The sequence below is a fragment of the Prenolepis imparis genome, unplaced genomic scaffold, assembly GCF_030444845.1.
Source record: "Prenolepis imparis isolate NDT839.2.m4 unplaced genomic scaffold, iyPreImpa1.0 SCAF_14, whole genome shotgun sequence".
Classification (NCBI taxonomy): Eukaryota; Metazoa; Arthropoda; class Insecta; order Hymenoptera; family Formicidae; genus Prenolepis; species Prenolepis imparis.
This window is the reverse complement of record NW_028141172.1, coordinates 9426995-9447640: the sequence shown is the minus strand read 5'-3', so window position 1 is coordinate 9447640 and position 20646 is coordinate 9426995. Positions and strand designations below refer to the sequence as shown.

Sequence of the window (20646 nt, the reverse complement as noted above, 5' to 3'; positions counted from 1 at the left end):
ACTATTTGTGAAAAGTGTGACATTATGATAACAAATTTATGCACTCGTCTATTTGTTACTTCTTCGTGTGTATTTCGCGATTGTATATAATTTATTTATTAATCATTCACAATTTTTAAAAAATAATAATAATAAAAGGTAAAAATAATTAAAAAAGAGAAAAAAAGGAAATTGCAATTTAATATCGCTAGATGTAACTTATTTTTTTCCTGAAATTAAATAGTTGTGTATTTCTTAAAAACAACCATGTATTTTCTTTAAACCAATTAATTTTTCCTTAACTTCTTTTATTTTTTTATATTACTGTATTGATAACATCATTGAAGATTGAATATTTTACGAGATATTTTATAGTTTATGTAAAATAATATTAAATTGAAATATAAAATATCTTGTAAATTATATTCACTTTTGGAAGTATTGGTAATCTGAATCCTTAATCTACATTCTGTTCTGATTAGGTAGTCGACAATTCGCAGTGTGACACATGCTTTAAGGAGATATTTACATGACATTGTGTGTTTCATATGTTATGATACCGTACTTGATGATCAGTATTTGATGGTTGTTCGAAGAAGTGAAATCAAGATTGAGTGATACTTTTAGCTATATAATATAACGGTTCGTGATTCAACAAACAATGTAAGTAAAATACTGAACATTTAGATATTTCTTTTTACATATATATGTATAAAAATATGTAGAAGAAATGATGACACACGATTACAGATATTTATTTTCTAGAAAATATGTTATTTTGTTTCTAAGAAATCATTTATATTCTTTTTATTTCAATTATTGTCTTTATTCTCTCCACATTGCAGTTAACGTAAAAACATTTATATTTAACGTGTAATATGTATATAACATCTTTTAATTATTTTAACAAATTACAATTAAAAACAAATTGCTCTGTTGAATACATTTAATTTCTAACAGATATCGAGAGTCAGTTCCCTGTAAAATTATGTTAAATTAAGTTAATATGTAATAATAAGAAGAAAATAAACAAATAAGCAGAATAAATGATTCTTTTTTTGTAAAAAAATATGTATACAACGATAATGAAAAGTGTTTTTGCGTCTTTTATTTAATCTTAATCTGAATTGCTTTTAAAACGTGTATTAAACAAAATTTGAAATAAATTTGCGACAGCTATATCATCGTTTTTTTTTTTTTTTACAATATACGTAAACTATAGGTTTCCTGTACTGGCAATGAATTTCGGAACGTAATTTATTTGTATATATAACTTACTAATGATACATAAAAATCTGATATTAATAAATTAATAACATATTAATAAACACATGTCAAACTAATAACGAACAAAGCCCAGTAATACTTAATATATGTATGTGTTGCGACATATGGTATTTTAATTAGTGCAATTATAATTTGCTGCTGTGTATGTAAAAACAATATATATGTATATAAACGTGAAAAAACTTTATCTCTCTTCCTCCAGCCTCTAAGAAGAAAAACTAACCATCTCATCCTTTACATATACACAAATGGAAAAATTGTCACGAATAGCGGCTAATTAAAAAATGTAAGAAAATCATACTATCATGCGTGAACAGGATATAAACACTACGAAATGAATGTTGAATCCTACAAGCCTTTATAATACAATATTTGAATAATATACATATTATAATTTAAATTTTTGTAATAATTTTACCTTTTTAAACTAAGAGTGAGGAACAATTTTCTTAAGAATACTATAAGCTTTTTTCTTTCACATATTTCAAATTGATGCAGTCATCACAAATGTGCACAATAACCATATTTTGTAACATTTTCTCTTTGATTAAATTACTTTCATATAAGTATTGACCAAAATTCTCTTTACTGAATTTCATTTTGATCTGAAAAAAAGCTTTTCACAAAGTCGAAAAGGACCATACCTTTATGGAACTACATCTTAGTTCAATATTAATAAAAGAAACAATATAATGTATCTCTTAATCAAACTTGTTTTATATAAAATTATAATATACACGATACAGAAAGATTTATAACATTAAATAAATATAGAATAAAGAAAATTCATACTTACCTTGATATCTCATATTAACCTTGACATTCTTGAAAAATAAACTAATATATAAGGAATATTGTTTACAGATTTAACTGTTTGAGGACACAATTTAGCTTACACGATGAAACTAAAACAATTAACTTGATTATAACTGCTCCGCACTATAATTTATATACTGCACATTTTATTTATTATCGAATTCCAAGGTAAATATTCAATTGCTCTGTTTTAGTAAGGCTACACACGTGTAGCTTTTGGTCTAGTCACATATAAATTCAGATTATATTAATAATAAAATTAAATTCCTTTAAGAATTAAAAAAAATTATATTTTTTCTTTATTTGTCTCGTGAATAGTATTTATTTACCATTTGTGCTATAATTTATTCAGTATTTAATATTTCAATATTTATCATTATTATCCTCTATTTATCAATAATATTTATTATATTATTTTATCATTTATAATTCTAACTATGTGTTTATAATATGAATTATAGTTTTTATAGTTTCTAGTGTTTTTAATTTCAATCTATTTAATATAACATTATTGTTGTTTTGCATTAGGAATTAATAAACCATAAATTAACATTAATTTATATATATAAAATTAAGATTAATATGTACCTTGATGTGAATATACAAACTGCAATTCATTTGTATTATTAAAAAGGAAAACCGCTTTTCCGCGATGTTGATTGGTTCTCTCGATGTCGAATAACCGCGCGATGAAACAATCTTCTATTATTTTCCCGTTATAAAAAATGGAACTGTCTCAAACACGATCGCGTTATTTGACAGCTTTCACAAATCTAAGATGTCCAACGCAAATTTTGATTAATATCGTGATAAATTGATGTCTAATTACCGTGCTGAGTTTAAGATGTTGATTATTTTTGTTATACTGAGTTGTCACTGCTATAATCATTTTGATATTCTGTAAGCGATTAAAAGTTGCATACTTTACATCAAATATAAATATACACAATAATTAGCGCGCTGCTTGTAGTACTCTAATTTTTGTATATAAAAATTCCTTAATGATCAATTATTTAAACAAATTAATCTTTTTATATAAATTATTGTAATTTATTTACATATTAGATTTCCTTTCTCTCAGATATCGAGAGTTTTCCATTTATTTTCATATATTTCTTTAGTATTTCTGTTTTCTGTTTTCTGTTTTCTGTTTTACACTGCCATATAAACGGTACTCTTAAAAAGTAGTAAAAAATTTTGAAAGTTTAAGAATTTATAACTCAAATAATAATTATATTATCGATGTGTTTAAAAAACGAAAATAAAGCTTGAGGTCTGTAGTTTGATAACATTTTAGTGCCAATTACGTGAAATGACCAGTTTTGCAATGAAATATAACAGAGTTAGAATCTGCAAAACTCATAACTAAAAGGTCCACTTTCCTGAATTGCACGGCGTGAATCAATTGACATATGAGACAAAAAAAACGTGAAAATTCAAACTTTTCTCGTCAAAATGCGCTTTAGCAGAATTCGATACGATAATATTACGCTGAGCTATCTCAAATAGAAAATAGTCGGTTTTCTAACACAAAAATTATAATTTTTTATTTTTATTTTTATATTTTATATTTTATTAAATATAGCAAGTACAAATATTATGTCATAATTTGTCGTTAAAAACCGACTTTTTTCAAATTGAGATAAGTCGGCGAAAAATTATTGTATCGAATTCCACCAAAACGCATTTTAAAGAGAAAACTTTAAATTTTCATTTTTTATCCCATTGAGCTACGTCATCTGATTCACGCCGTGCAATTCAGGAAAGTGGATCTTTTATTTATCAGTTTTGCAGGTTCACACTCTGTCATTTTTCATTGCAAAATTGATCATTCCACGTAATCGGCACTAAAATTTTCTCAAACTACAGACTTCAAGCTTTATTTTCTTTTTTTAAACACCTTGATATCATAATTATTAGCTGAGTTATAAATTTTTAAACTTTCACAATTTTTTACTACTCTTGAAGTGAACCGCTTTTTTTGGCCGAGTGTATTTAATGAGTGTTCTTAACGAAGAAACAACATTCAACAAAGTAGAGAGAAAATACAGGCTGAAAATTTTTGCGTGTCATTTTTAGATAAGAAGATATTATGATAATATACAATTTTAGATTGCTTTAGTATATATACTTCTAAAATATTCCGAAAATTATCTTTTTCCCTTTATAATCAATCAACAACTGTAAAGTAACTGTGAAATGAGGACAAGTCCGTCAGGTCTTTGCACATGCGCAGTCATTTCGCGTGACAAAGTTTGCTGTTTCAATTATTTTACAATTGTTGATTGACTGTGAAATGAAAAATTTTCGGGGAATATTTTAAAAGTATGCTAAAATCATCTAAAGTTATGTTTTATCAAAATATATTTATACATAAAAATGGCGCGCAAATATTCTTAACGTGTATTTTCTCGCCTCTGACGTCACAATCTAACGTGGCCGTAGCCAGTTACAAGAAGCCTTAACATAAAACGCAATATACATATTTAAAAAATATTTATAAAAATTTACAACTATATAAATAGATTGTATATTTTTCTAAATTGCTGCAATTTTTTGATACGTTTCCCTTTTCTTAGAGAGAAGGCGACAGTTTTGCATTCTTCTTAAATTAACTTGTTATGCATTTTTGTTTCTCATTTCAATCTTAAAAAAAATATATGTTTGCAGATTTGAAGCAAAAACTGATATAATGATCCTAAAACTGTCATTAAATATTTTATTACACATCGTTGTAATGGTAATGGCTTTTTCGTCAAACTGTCTGGTACCATACCATTATGATTTGAAGCTAAAACTAGAATCAAAATATATGTTAAAGGGCGAGTCCAATATCACAGTTTCCATTAATTGTGCATTACGGAACATAACTTTTGATGTATCAATACATATAAATGTACTAAAAGTGAATATGATGTCATTAGAAAATCGAAAAATTTATACACCAAATTATATACTTTTTGGATATGGAACTGCCATTGCTAATTTCGATGAACAATTAAGGCTTCATAATAAATTCGAAGAAGGATATTATATTTTGAATATAAAATTTGAGAACCATATATATGGACGATATACTTTACAGTTTTTGAGAACTTATTGGTACGAAAACCATAAACAGGTTGAGTGAGTAAATATAAAAATATATTAAAAATTAGCAATAAATAAATGTATAAATAATATAAAAATATAAATATATAAATATATATATAAATATATATATATATATATATATATATATATAAGTGCATATAATATAAATACATAATATACATATACAATATATATACATATTATGTATATTTAGTTATAAATTATAAGTCATATTTGTTAAAATTTGTATACATTTATTATTATATTTTACAAATTATTTATATTACCATGAAACACTATAATATGTATCAATTTCTTTTTTACGACGATTTACAAAAAATATGTTGTTGACAATGTTGCAAGGAAAACTTCTTTATACCTGAGTATGATTATACTTTACATAATATATATATATATTTACATAATATATATATCGAATACTATATAAATATTTACATTAGTTGCATTGCTATTTAATGAAAAATCTAAAGACATAATATAAAATATATGTAAATGTAAATAAGTAGTATTAAGTTAAGAAATGCATTGCACACAATTACATTAATATTAAATAAGAATCACAGTAAGTGTACTATTAAAGAATAACAATTATTGCATAAATTTTAAAGGCACATTTCTACATATGCATACCCACGCGTACGCAAAACTATATAATTTAATATTGCTTTTGTGTACCATATTTTATATACAACTATAAAATAATTTTATGCATTAATATACAAGGTAGTCTTGAAATACTTGGCCATAATCAAGAATTGGATTGAGCTTGTCTTAAGGATGAAAAAAGTTCTTATAAACATTAGTCTAAAACTGCTTCGTCAGAGTTACGACTCATTTAATTATCAATTTCCAAGAATAAATACTTTCAAAGTTCTTATCGTACCTTATTATGATTTGTACTTTTTATACATTAAGGTGTTTAATAAGATTAATCGAGTATATTGTACGCGCGAAGCAACACTTCAGAATTTAAAGCACAACAATCTCGATCTCTTCTTCCGATATCTCGAAGTATTAGTCGAACGGAAAAATTCAATGGTTAGACGAATGGAAACGTGTGTTTCAGTTAATGGTAAATATTTTCAACATTATCTGTAAATCTGTAAATAAAAATAAAGTTCTTTCTTTTCGTTGGCCTTCCATTTTTTTGAATCAGGTATTAATTATTAAATAATTACATGAATTGTAATTCCTGAAGAAGCCGTTTTTGGACTAATGTACAAATGAACATTTTTCATCCTTATGACGAGCCCAATCCCTGATTTTGGCATAGTATTTCAGGACTACCCTGTATAATAGAAAAATAATATTATATTTGACCTGTTGTGTATATGTATGTTTATATGTATGTGTAAAAATATACATATAATTATAAATAATAATGAACAATGAGCGATAATCATTATCATATTATTATTTTAACCTTATTTATATATTGCGCTGATACATTCTGTAATGCTTTCTTAATAATTGTTGTATCAGTAATTGCTGAAAAGTTGTCATTCTCTAAAGCATGTCATTAAAATCTGATAGGTGGATGCACGCGATACTAAATCAGGAAGAAACAGCCCGAGAGTTATTTCCATGTATGGACGACCCGAAATTAAGTGCCACCTTTAAAATTTCCGACAGACAAAGTCTAGTAGTAGTAGAACATGACAAAGGATACAGAGCTCTATCGCATATGCCGATACGAGAATACGATATTATAGCCAATGGCACGATAATACTTAATTCATTTCCAAACGACATCTGAAATATCTCCAAACGACGTAGCAATTTTAATATATAAAGTTGATGGTCTGCATCCAATTCATATTTTTAATTGGAACAAGACTGTCACTGAGACGTGGTGCAGACCGTATTTTGCACCCTACGTGAAATTCGGTCTATATGTTGCTACAATGATAACTTTGCGTTTAGAAAACGATTGGAATATCCTGAAAAACGTTTCAAAAGTGGATTATGTCGCCGTTCCGAATTTCAAGAACAAAATTAGGCGTACCTGTGGTCTGATTATTTACAAGTAATACATTTATTCTACAAATAACTGTAAACATATATTGAATATATCATTAAAGTATTATATTATTATTTTAAAAACTTAAAATTCAAAGATATGCATTTTTCTACTTCTATTGTTACATCTGATGGCTTAATTAGATGCAGACAATAACGGTATTTATTCAATTATTTATTTATTTTAACAATTTAGAGAGTAGTATATTTTATATAATTTGGAAATATGTGCTTTTATCGATGATCAAGTAATTCCTATAAGCAATTATATAATAAATGACGCGATAAAACACATGTATATATATAATATTTATTACATTTACTGAATAACTTATATTTATATAATGTAATAGACGTACGATGATGGAGAAACTTTTTCGTCGTTATATCAAACTAAGAATTTAAATATTATCAACGATTTAATACAATTTTTAGTTTTTATGTTAAAAATATATGTTTCTGTTCTAATTACTGAACTTACTTTTATTATTAAACGCATTGTGTATGTGTATGAGTATAATTACTTTTTGTTATATATTTATCGAAAAATGGCTAGAAGATTTATTCTAACACTTTGACAAATAAATGATAACAAAAATAATGGAAAATAAAATTACTATATACTTATTCCGTTTTTGGGAAATAAAAGAATAAAGTTATATAAAATAATTACATATAATTAACACATATAATACATCGAATAAATTATTACAAAAAACTAACAACTTTTTTGTGTACTAATGTTTAATTATATATTCTTATGTTTATTAAAATTCTAATTATGTATGACAATACTTGAATTATATTTCTTTAATATACATATGTAAAAGCATTTAATTTGTATATAAGCAAAATATGCAAATTTATAACAAAATGGTTCGAAATAATCATATTATTAACAAACAATTTTCAGTGAAGCTGATATTATTTACAACGAGAAATTACATCTTCCTGCGCATAAATTTATAATGATGCGCTCAATAGCTCATGATATAATATCTCAATAGTATGGTTATCTCTTTGATTCTATTCATTTGTCTCACTGGTGGTTAAATGAGGGCTTCATTCTGTTTTACGGAACGTATATCGTCAATCAGGTTGGTCTTCTAACATTTCTAACGTTAATTATAAGAAAATTATGGTTGATATTCTGACAAAATGTAAAATTTTGAAATTGCCTTTTTATTCGAAAAAAATATAAAAGAAATATCAATATATTATTTTTTTCACTATTTTGCAATATTATCACTATTTGAAAAAAAAAACATTACAGAGCAGATACAAATTATACTTAAAATTCGATATTACATTTTATGAAGAACTCGCGTTTATATTTTTAAATCTACGATAATAATTTTTATCAAATTGTTAAATATGTATAGTTGTGAACAAATTTTACTAAAAAAAATTATTTTAATTTAAATGAATATATAAAATAACAAAGGATTTTTAGAAATAGCTATAAAAATTTTATTCATTATTTCGTATTATTAATGTGATTTTCTTTCACCATTTTATATTTATTCGGATACATCTATTTGTTCGTAGGCTTTACCAGATATCCGAATGATGGACTTGTTCGTAGTTCAGGCTCAATATGAATCTCGATTTCTAACAACAAACGGTACAACGAATACAAATAAATTTAAGGAAAACTCAAGCGATACGTTTAAAATTAATTCAAAAATTTTTTTTTCTCCTATTAAAGGTATGTATGTACATTTGAATTATAAATTATGAATTAATTAAAATATATATAAATATATACATATTAAGGGTGTCACTTAAAGACCGCCCACTAAATACATAGCGTTATTTCTTACCAAAAAATAAGTCGAAAATTCCTGAACAATTTTCTTTTTTGAACACTTAATAATGGAGTAATAATTCAGTAAATTAACGGCCAAACAGCGCCGAACATTATCCTGGAGCACGTCAGTGATTCGCTCACAGTGTGCGTGAGTACATATTACCTGGATTTACTGAATTATTACTTCATTATTAAGTAAATTATTTCTCCAATACTGAATTATTACTCTATTATTTAGTGTACCAAAAAAAATGTTTAGAACTTTTCGACTTATTTTTTGGTAAGGAATAACGTTATGTACTTAGTTGGCGGAATTTAAGTGACACCCTGTATATTTACATACATATGCAGATATATATTTATATAAAAATTTTTTAAAATAATATAATAAACAATAATTACATTGCCAACCATAAACATGTATTAATAACAATAATAACAAATTCAATTCTGCATTTATTTCTTCTTGTTTGCGTATATTTATGTTATAAATAATTTTTTTAAAATTATAATCTGTTCGTATATTTAATATAATTAGTAATGTTTACGAATTTATGAACATCACTGGTTAAAATTATTTAAAATATATATTGTTACGTATACTTTATATTTCTATAGGAGCCGTTATATGGCGCATGTTACAAAGTGTAATTCCCGATAATATATTTTGGACATCTATAAATACATTTGTAAAGTAAGTGTTATTCATATTGTAATATAATAATTATAACCCACACAGCACATGATATCGTACGAATATTCTATATTCATTCTGTGAATGTACGTACTGTACGTAATATACTGAGAACATCTCTATAATATCTTGTGTAGTATATTATTTTTCGTATATTCTCGGGATATTATCAGAACATCTTGTGTAGTATATTATTTTTCGTATATTCTCGTATATTCTCAGAATGTACTTTTAATATCTCTTATAATATATTATTTTTCGTATATTCTCATAATATACTATTGAATTACGCGCATTTTTACTTATGAGCGGATATGTATGCCATTTTGGATACGTAATTTCCGCTATTGCCGTCATTTGTCTTTTCCTTGTTCTTCTTCACTGACCACGTGCAAGTGCTATGTGCAATCTGGTGCAATTATATTACGATTGTGATTAATCGCAGGTAATCCTTTTTATTTTCAAATAAATTAAATGTAAAAAGGGTATTTTATAAAAGCTATTCAATGATTTATTAATACTTCATAATTTTAAACACACAAATTAACCTCATTAATGCAAATTATAACCTCACAATCGAATATTATAATGTCAATCAAAAATATGTATTTTTATGTGAAATTCTTATTATTATGTTACAGCATTTGCACAAAAAAGGACGTCATTATCAATTGTCGTTTATTGTATCAATTATCATTTTGTGATCTCTGCAGAATCTTTCTAAAGAAAAAGTGTTCTCCGCATACACATATATACATATGTATATAGATGAGATGTAAATGTGAAAAATAAAAGTGAAACTCTGGATTCAAAAATCAAGTGAGTTTTATAACATATTTTAATTATATAGTGTGTACGATTAAGTAAGCTAATTGTTACTGCAATTAACTTTTAAAACGATCTTAAAAGACTAATGTATGCCAATACTCTATATTTGTATATTACACATTGATAATGAATGAAAGATATTGCATACATATAAAATAATATGTTAACTAGGCTTTTAAAACCGTTTTAAAAGTTAATTGCAGTAACAACTAATATATATTAATATATGTATTCTTATATGAAGTTCTCATTATATGTTACAGCGTTATTTGCACAAAAAAAGGATTATCAATTGTCGTTTATTATATCAATTATCACTTTGTGATCTCTGCAGAATCTTTCTAAAGAAAAAGTATCTCCGCATATACACATATATATATATATAGATGAGATATGTAAAAAATAAAAGTGAAACTCTGGATTCGCAAAAATCAAGTGAGTTTTATAACATATTTTAATTATATAGTGTGCGATTAAATAAGAGCTAAGTTATTACTGCAATTAATTTTTAAAATGATTTTAAAAGTTAATTTCAGTAACAACATATAGCTTATTAAATATATGTTAGATATTATTAAATGTATTCTTATGTGAAATTATTATTATATGTTACAGCGTTTGCACAGAAAGAACATTATTATCAACTTCGTGATCTAATACTTTCTGTGAAATAAGAAAAATTATATACATATATATAATAATAAATAATAATAAGTAAAATGTTTATATAAAAAAATATAAAAGTGCAATTATACGTTCAAATAATATATGTGCAATTATAACATATATTTAAGAAATTTGAATAAAAAGATTTTAAGTGTGAACAAAATGTTAATATTTTACACCAATTTTTTTTATTTATAGTAAAATTTATAGTTAAATTTATAGTATAAATATAAATGGATTATATATATATGTACCGTAAACACTCGAAATCTGTTTTTCCGTATACTTAGTAGTCAAAATTTGCATATTTTTACTAGTAAGTATATGAAAAAACAAATATGGGGTGTTTACGGTAACATATATCATTTATATTTATATATAAAATATAGAAAATATAAGTTAATCTATAGAATGTCTTGAGTATATTATTAGTACATTATTAGTACATATATGTATACCAATGTCATACTCAAGACATTCTATAGATATACTTATTATATACTAAAAGATATTTTCAGTATGTACTGAGAAGCAGGAAAAATCGGACATAGTAGCATTCTTAGTACATACTCAGTATATCGCAGTATGTATTTCGAATGTTTCTAGAACATACGCAATATACTTTTGTGATATTCTCAGAACATTCTCGGAATTTACATGTGCTGTGTGGGAAGTTTCCTTATATAGACTATCATAAGAATTTTTCTAAAATAAATTTTTATTCAATATTCTATAACCTGTCTTGTTTATTTTAATTAGTCTTATAATTATTAAGTGACACAAAAAAGAATAAAATTTTCTCTACAAACAAACAAAAAGAAACAAATAAAAATGTGCTTCTTCTCAAATGTCATACAATACGAAATTTGAAAACATATATTATAATATGACTATCTGGTTTTAATACAAATTAAAGTCTAACTGGCAATAATAATAATCTTAACTATAACAATTTTTTATGAGATCTTATTTATGCAGTAATACTTAAATTATATTATATGGGTGTAAAGTTATTAGACAATACTATATTATCCATCGGTCCATATTTAGAAAATTCTGTATATATATAATCCTATACATATACAGGGTGTCCGGTAATAGTCGCATCAACCGTCGTGTGCAGGTAGAGCTAGTTAAACCGAGTAGAAAAGTCCTCTACCATTTTGCGATATTCTCAATAATAAGAGAGAAATAAATTAAAGAAAATCAGCCAATTCGCGCGATGATAAGCGTGCGGCGAAAAGAGACAGCCCACTCGGGGGTCCAAAGTTAGCGCTACTCGTATGGAGTTACTGTCTTTTGTAAAGCGCTCCTCCCCGCTTCATCGCGCGCTTAGCAACCGTGTAACATTATACTGTTTCTTTTCGCCGCATGCTTAGTAACGACATAAAACTGGGCTGTCTCTTCTCGCCGTCGTCACGCGAATTGGCTGATCTTTATTAATTAATATCTCTCTTATTATTGAGAATATCGCAAAATGGTAGAGGACTTTTCTACTCGGTTTAACTAGCTCTACCTGCACACGACGGTTGATGCGACTATTACCGGACACCCTGTATATTAAATATATACACAAAACGTTAAAAGAAGTGTATAATATATGTAAGAGCAAAAATGTACATTAAAAACTTTTCTAAAGAAGATAAAAACACATACGATAACTTTAGGACAGTGTATCCGATGATTATTCAAATTTGGGTATGATACAAACTGAAATTTGAAATATAAAAAATTGGTAAATGCTGTTAAAAATAAATTTGTTAACAAAATAGTTAAAAACAAATAAGACCTATTATAATAAAAATATATACATACAAATACTCAGACAATGTATATATAAATATATATATATTGTTGTGTGCCTCGAGCAAGGCACTGGGGTTGCGCCGAATTAAGGATGAGGATCCTCGGGTCGTGCAGGACTTCGTAGGAAGTTAGGAGTGTTGTACTCTTTTCTTTCTCTTAAAATACACTTTTATTTCTGATTAAATTTGGTTTCACTTTATTTCTCGTTATTTCTTTAATTAAATATTCGCGTAACATTCGAGGTTTGGCTAGCGAGCGTTTATTAGTAATTCTTCTTAATGATTCAGATTTTTATTAGTGAGTCTCGTCCTGATGTTCCGGATTCTTATTAGCGACTCCGTCTTGATGTTTAGGAGTTTTATTCGAGACTGCCTTCGCGGGCGGGCTCTCCGTCCTATATCCTCTTTGTTTCTTGGATTTCTTTCGGGAAAGGTCCTTGGAAACAGGTCTCTGATTGGTTAGTAATATTCACGCGTTTTTGTTCTAACTGCAAGCGAAGCAGGTTGAAGTCGCAGGTCTTCGCTTGCATCTCGCGGTTTCCGGTGCTTCGCGCGTGTCTCGCTGCGTTAGCGTTTTCAAGCGACGAGCGTTTGTCGAGAGCGCTCTTTTATAAGCAAAAATGTTTTACAGTATTCTATAAAGATATTCAGTAAATTCTAATTTCTAATAACTACTGGTTATAGTTCGGGCTATAACAATATATATATAAATATATATATATTTATATAAATATATATATATATAAATATATATATATATTACACCCTCTAAAATATATAACAAAAACACTGAAATATGCCAATAAAATAATTAAGTAATTAATTGAAAAAATAAAATTATGGTTTGCATAAAATATATTAGCATTATTTTATGCAATTTGCAGTATTGAACTTTATTTTGTAAAAAAATCAACCGCTGCTTTATATTAATTGGCCTTTGTAAGAGTCAAAGTTAATATTAAAGTGAAAGTTATTCAAGCTATATTCGTTAAAACAAATAATTATAATTTTATATTTTGCTAATGCGAATAATTTAAATCATATAGCATTTATTGCCACACAATATGTTAAATTTTACAGACTGTCTTCCTCTAATTCGAAAACTCCCGATGATCTGTGGAACGTTATGGAAAATAAAACAAAAAAATACGATACTTACTATTTCTATTACCTTCGGAACTTGAAAAAAATGATGAATATTTGGTCTACACAAAAGTATTGTCCGGTGCTAAATGTGACACGAGATTTTTCTAGCGATCATGTCACAATATCGAAAGAGTTTAACGACAAATTTGATGAAACATCATATTTTATACCCGTCACCTATACTATGGACACAAACATCAATTTTGACATAAATTGGCCAAATATTAGTGCTTGTTTAGCGAACTCAACACCGACGTTGAAAATACTCCTTGATAAAGAAGTTAAATGGATCATTGTCAACATACAACAAACTGGTAAATATTAAATAAATTATAATATAAATTATAATATATTAATTTAAATATATTAATATATATATATATATAAATATATATATATATAAATATATTATTTTAATATATTAATTTTCTACACCATTTATTTTTATAGAGCTTTAATTTTTAATTTAATTATGGCATCTTTTTATTACAATATGTATATTTGTTCAATTTCTACATAAAGTAGTTTATATATGTTTAAAACAATATGCAAAAATAAAATTAATTTAATTCAAAATCTTTTTATTTTATACATTCAAGAGAATCGATAAAATTTATCTGTTCAATAATAGGATACTATAGAGTCAACTATGATGAGGTGAGCTGGCAAAAACTTGCACATTACTTAAATTCTGAAAACTATTCTAAAATACATGTTCTTAATCGAGCGCAAATCATCGATGATGCATTCTATATGGCGATAAATAGAAAACTTGATTTCGCCATATTCTGGAAACTTGCGAGCTACTTATGGCGAGAGAAAGATTACATAGCATGGTACCCTATGATCAAAGCTTTTGAATATACATCGATTATTTTTGCATTTCCAAATAAAACAGATGAATTTCCCGATTCGCTCCAGGTATTGTCACTAATAAAGTACAAGGCGGATTTTTTAAATAAAGTAAGATCCGTTTTGAAATAAAAAAAAATCTTAACATATAAAAATAATTTAATATTGCAAAAATCTTCCACATGCTTGCTTTATTTTTCCACATAATCATCATTGACTTACACGCATTTTTGATATTGTTTCAACAGCTTCATAATTCCATCGTCTAAAAGTCTGCCGCCTGTGTCTTGAACCAGTTAGTAACGCCGTTCTTTAGTTCGTTGTTAGGAAATTGAATGGACAACTTTGTAATGTTTTTGGACCAAATGTTATGAGTGACAGTAAAGTTAAGCAATGGTGTCGTTTGTTTAGAGAAGGACGAACAAATGTCCATGACAAAGAGCGTAGCTCTTCGTCCAACAATGATGACAGAAGGTTTAATAGAAGTGAATACAAAAATTGTTGAAAATCAGCAGTTTACAGTTTCAGAATTGTCTATTCAATTTCTCAGAGCGAACTAAAGAATAAAAAGAAAAACGAACTAAAAAACGACCTTATTAATTGATTTAAGACACAGACGGCGGACTTTTACGACAATAAAATTAGAAAGCTGTTGAAACGATATCAAAAATGCGTGGGCAATGGTGATTATGTACAAAAATAAAGTAAGATTATAGAAGTTTATTGGCTACAATAAATTATTTTTATATGTTAAAATATTTTCTGTATTTCGAAACGGACTTTACTTTAAAAATTCGCCTCGTATATCAATAAAATTAAATACTAAATCAATAAAAATACAAAATTGTATCACTAAAAAAGTTATATGATAACAATTTTATATCATAATTCTGACTTGCTTAAATACTAACAATAAGATATTAAATAATTAAGAATAATAGCAAAACTTAATTACATGATAATTATAATGGAAATCTTATAATTATGGATGTTGTCTTCTTTCAAGATCGATATGTAACGCATTACGTGTGGCTTAGTTATCTTTACAATATTTTTTTTCATTCGGCAACGTAGTAATGTCATTTGTAACAAATTCACTACTTTACTTTTTTTCAGTAATGCGTTACAATAAATGTTAAATATATCTCTATAATTATTTTTGAGTTTATCTGGCATATTTTCTAACATATGTGCAAACGCACTCACTAAAAGCATTAATTTTTTTCAAATATTACGATACAATTTAAGAATACTGATTTCTAATCACCTTTTAATTACAGTTGCAAAGAAATTTTATAACTTTTATTTTAAATCAATTTATGTAATATAAATTTGTTTTTATTTTTTTTTGTATAGAAATTTATAGATATTAAAAACAAATTTAAACATAAAATTAAATTTAATTTATAATTTATAATATACAACCAAAATTTTGAATTTGCACAAAGTTAAAAGTGTATAAATAAGCGATATTTTCATATTTATATTAATCTGTTTAAATATTAAACAAAAAAACTTATTTTTACGTATTTACATACCTACTTTTTTCATTACGAAGACAATTTCAGTGAAACGTTCTCCAAAAAAAGTTGTTTTTCCAATTAAAAAGTGTAAGGATTTACAATTATTAAACTATTATATACTTTATATACAGATAATCAAGTTAAATCGCTTTTATTATATTTTCAAAAATATGTAATATTTAAAAAATTGTTGTGTTTTATGCATAAAACTTAACTTTAATATCATTAAAAAGAATGAAAATTGTGACAATACGATAACCCTTTTTACTTTACAATATTGACAATGAATCACAGTAACGAGTTATTAATTTAAAATCTATAATGAGAAGCGATAATAAATTTTTTTTATAAAGTGATTTTCCCAACTTTATCTTTTTCTTAAAACAAAAAATCTGATTTTAAAAGACATTTTAATTTCAACCGACAAATAAGATGCTGATATTAATGAGTCAGTATCAAGGAAAAATTAATTTTTGTTTGAACATGATTTTTAATGCACTTTGGGCACATGAGGCACTTTTCTTGGTACAAGAATAACAAGAAATTAAATTATTCTCAATTTGAGATTTTATTTTTATTAACCATGTTTAAAAAAAATGTATTAATATTACTTTATTAATTATTATATCACATTTCCCTTAGGAAATTATATTTCAAATATATATTTTGAAATTGATTATAATTCTAATAAGATTATAATTAATTTGTACCCAACTTTAGTAAATAATACAATAGACAAATAATTAAGTAAAAAATTAATATTCAAATTTTTTGTATCATAAAATGTTATTGACAGATATCAAAAATTTGAACTGAAAGTTTTAGTTTCAAAAAAATATAATATGATTTATGAAGTCTCTTATAATTGCAAACATTTATCATATAATACCCTTACGCAAATTTAAAATTTATTACCTAATATGTATTTTCTTCGTAATAAGCTAATATTAGTTAAAAAATTATGAATTACGTAAAATATTAACATATTAAAATTGTATGTATTTAAACGGTATAAAAAATTATTTAAGAGATTAATTAATTTAAAGTATATTATTAATCACTTACGGAAGTGTAAAATAGTTCTAGTCAATAAGAATGTACATTTTTCGCTTATATATATTATATATGTGTTTGTAAATAATTTTATGATTGAAATATATAAAAATAATTTTTTTTTTCAAATTGCAGAACGTATTAGCGAAAATAAAAAACCTGTTTCTACTTATACCTGACGATACGTACGATCAAACGATACCCACTAACAACGATCTTGATAAATCTTTAAAACAAGAACTCTTAAGAGTCGCATGTATCATCAATAATTCTTTGTGCATTAGAGCAGCTGAACGTCAATTAGAATTATATCTAAATAATGCTGAAAGAAATATGTACACGTAAGTGCCTTTTAATCATTATATTTCTTTGTCTTTTTAAATCTTGTACGCTTATATATGATATATTTATTACTGGAGAAAAAAACCATGCAACATCAAATATTAAAACATGCATGTATATATTTATATATGTACATTCGGCCAAAGAAAAAGGTACACTTGAAAAGTAGTAAAAAATTGTGAAGGTTGAAGAATTTATAACCCAGTCAATAATTATGATATCAAGGTGTTTAAAAAACAAAAAAAAGCTGGAAGTCTGTAGTTTGAGGAAATTTTAGTGCCAATTATGTCGAATGATCAATTTTGCAATGACAAATAACAGAGTGAGAATTGCAAAATTGATAAATAAAAGGTCCAATTTCTTGAATTGCACGGCGTGAATCAATTGACGTAACTCAATGGGATAAATAGCTCGTAAAAATTCACACTTTTCTCTTTAAAATGCGCTTTAACTTTCACAATTTTTTACTACTTTTTAAATGTATCGTTTTTTTTTGGCCGAGTCTATTTATGAATAAAAAGTATGTCTACTTATACATAGCGTGTCATATAATTAATGAGATTAAATATGTAGCGCATAATGTGGCAACATTCAAAAATCGAGAAAATGAAAATATAGTGACACACATATAGAGTTATATGTTTATATTTGATTAAATATGGACTTCATTTTTGGAGATTTATTAAAATAAAGACTGTATGCTAAATATCGATAACAGATATAGCAAAATAAATAAAACATATCTTTTCTGCATTGCGCAGAATTGTACCTGGGTGGCAGAAATGGACTTACTGTAATGGTTTAAAGTATGCGAATAAGACTACATGGGTCTCTGTATGGGAGGAAGCATCCAGAATATATAAAGAACGATTTGATTATAAAATGTTGGAGGGCCTTATTTGTTCCGATAATTCTTTAATAATCATTGATTATCTGTCGTTCCACTTAGCAAACTTTACAAATCAACTCATAGCCGATACTAAAAATGAAAGAATAGCAGGAGAAATGAAGCGTAAAGTTGATTTTTTAACTGCTAATATTTTTCTTTCTGCTCTATCAGACATGCTAAGAACATTACAACACTTAAAGAATTATTGAAAATTTATGAACAAATAATGTTCAGGTAATAACATTTCTTTAAATAGAATATTGTTTATTATTATAAAGATTTATTGTGTGTGTGTGTGTGTGTGTTAATTATATATCTATACATACTATTTGTTGTTATAGTCATGTCAATATAAATGCAGCATTAATTGTGGCTGTTAATAATGCATATTCACCTGAACAATTTGACGAGGTAAATTTTATATTTATTTATAAAGTTTTTATTATAATATTAATTTATTTTTAAAATGTATGTAGGATTTTATTTAAGATGGTAATAGAATCGTTTATTATAAAAATAATCAAGCAATATAATGATCAGTAACAGAAAACTCTCGCAAAAAACTATTAATTACACTTACGCTGTGCATTCTAAGAGCTTAATACACGCTCTCACACTTCGATCTCTACTGACAATGAGCTCTGGGCCTTGGGCTCTCTAGGGTTCACTTTTATACAAACACATATATACATTTTTATATGCTCTCGTGCGGACACTTACGCATTTAATTTATATCGCTGTTACACTGAATCGTATCAGTTGGATAGATTTTGTGACACTCGCTTAAATCTCTTCCACTCACTTACGCATACATTCACATTTCCACATGTATTACATATATTTTATTATATATATATTTAACAGTTATGTTATATATATGTATATATATGTATATGTTATATATATGTATATAATGTACGTATTTTTTTCTTTCATATTGTTAGATATTTTATACAGGGTGTTTTATTTTAATTTCTCAGAAAAATATGTCTTCGAAATTAAACAAAATACGAAAAAACTATCGAAATAAAAATTTCAAGAAAAAATGAAATTTTCGCTACTTACTGTTTTCTAAGAGGGCGATTTTCGAGGTCATTTGAAGATCATTTTTGTTTTCTTTTTTAAATAGAAATACCTTATTTTTTTTTAATATATCAATTCCTCGCATTTGGCGTAAAAAGTTATTAGGGTAAGATCAAAAAATGAATAGTTTACACGAAATATTTTATACTTTAGTTAGACTGAAATTATGGACTATCTCGTAAAAAAAAATATTTATTTTTGATTATCCTATCTTAATACTTTTAAGCATAAAATAATGAGAAAAATCAATTGGTGTAAAAAAAAACACATAGATGGTTGTAAGTAAAAGTATGTAGCTGCTAATTGCAAACTAATAATTTTACAAGCGCTAATTAATTTTTTTTTTTTTTTCGAAGTGTTACAACTTTTATTTAATCATTTTTTTTTCGTATTTCGCTTAGTTTCAAAGATATATATTTGCCTAGAAAAATTAAAATGAAATACACTGCATATCGATATAATTACTTATGCTTACTATTTAAAAATCTTGTTTTTGTTTTTTTTATAATTAATTACGAAATTATTGATTGATAAATATCAAATTTAAAATAATATTTATTTCAGATATATAAATTCGCGAGAATATTACATATAAATCCACCATTACGTTTCAAACATATTGCACGCACGATCGGAATACGTACTTTTCAGATATTGGACCAGGTGCATTTTTTTCATAATTTGTATGAGAACCCCAGACTTGATTGAATTATTATAGGTGCAACTGCAACACATACATT

General features: G+C 25.8%; 1 protein-coding gene and 2 long non-coding RNA genes across 3 annotated transcripts; all 3 read left to right on the top strand.

Moving 5' to 3' along the window:
- The first annotated feature begins 629 nt into the window (after positions 1-629).
- LOC145945010 (uncharacterized) lies at positions 630-8851 on the top strand. Its single transcript, XR_014426779.1, has 4 exons — positions 630-642; positions 6730-7222; positions 8129-8312; positions 8764-8851. It is a non-coding gene; the product is annotated as an uncharacterized LOC145945010 (long non-coding RNA).
- A 1224-nt stretch (positions 8852-10075) lies between these two features.
- Positions 10076-10832, top strand: LOC145945012 (uncharacterized). Its single transcript, XR_014426781.1, has 3 exons — positions 10076-10164; positions 10361-10538; positions 10811-10832. It is a non-coding gene; the product is annotated as an uncharacterized LOC145945012 (long non-coding RNA).
- Positions 10833-14456: 3624 nt separating this feature from the next.
- On the top strand, positions 14457-20640 carry LOC145945009 (uncharacterized). Its single transcript, XM_083053773.1, has 5 exons — positions 14457-14478; positions 17728-17933; positions 18696-19057; positions 19165-19234; positions 20471-20640. Exons 2-3 carry the CDS (start codon positions 17926-17928, stop codon positions 19030-19032), a joined length of 345 nt encoding a protein of 114 aa, XP_082909899.1. The 5' UTR covers positions 14457-14478; positions 17728-17925; the 3' UTR covers positions 19033-19057; positions 19165-19234; positions 20471-20640.
- Positions 20641-20646: the final 6 nt, after the last annotated feature.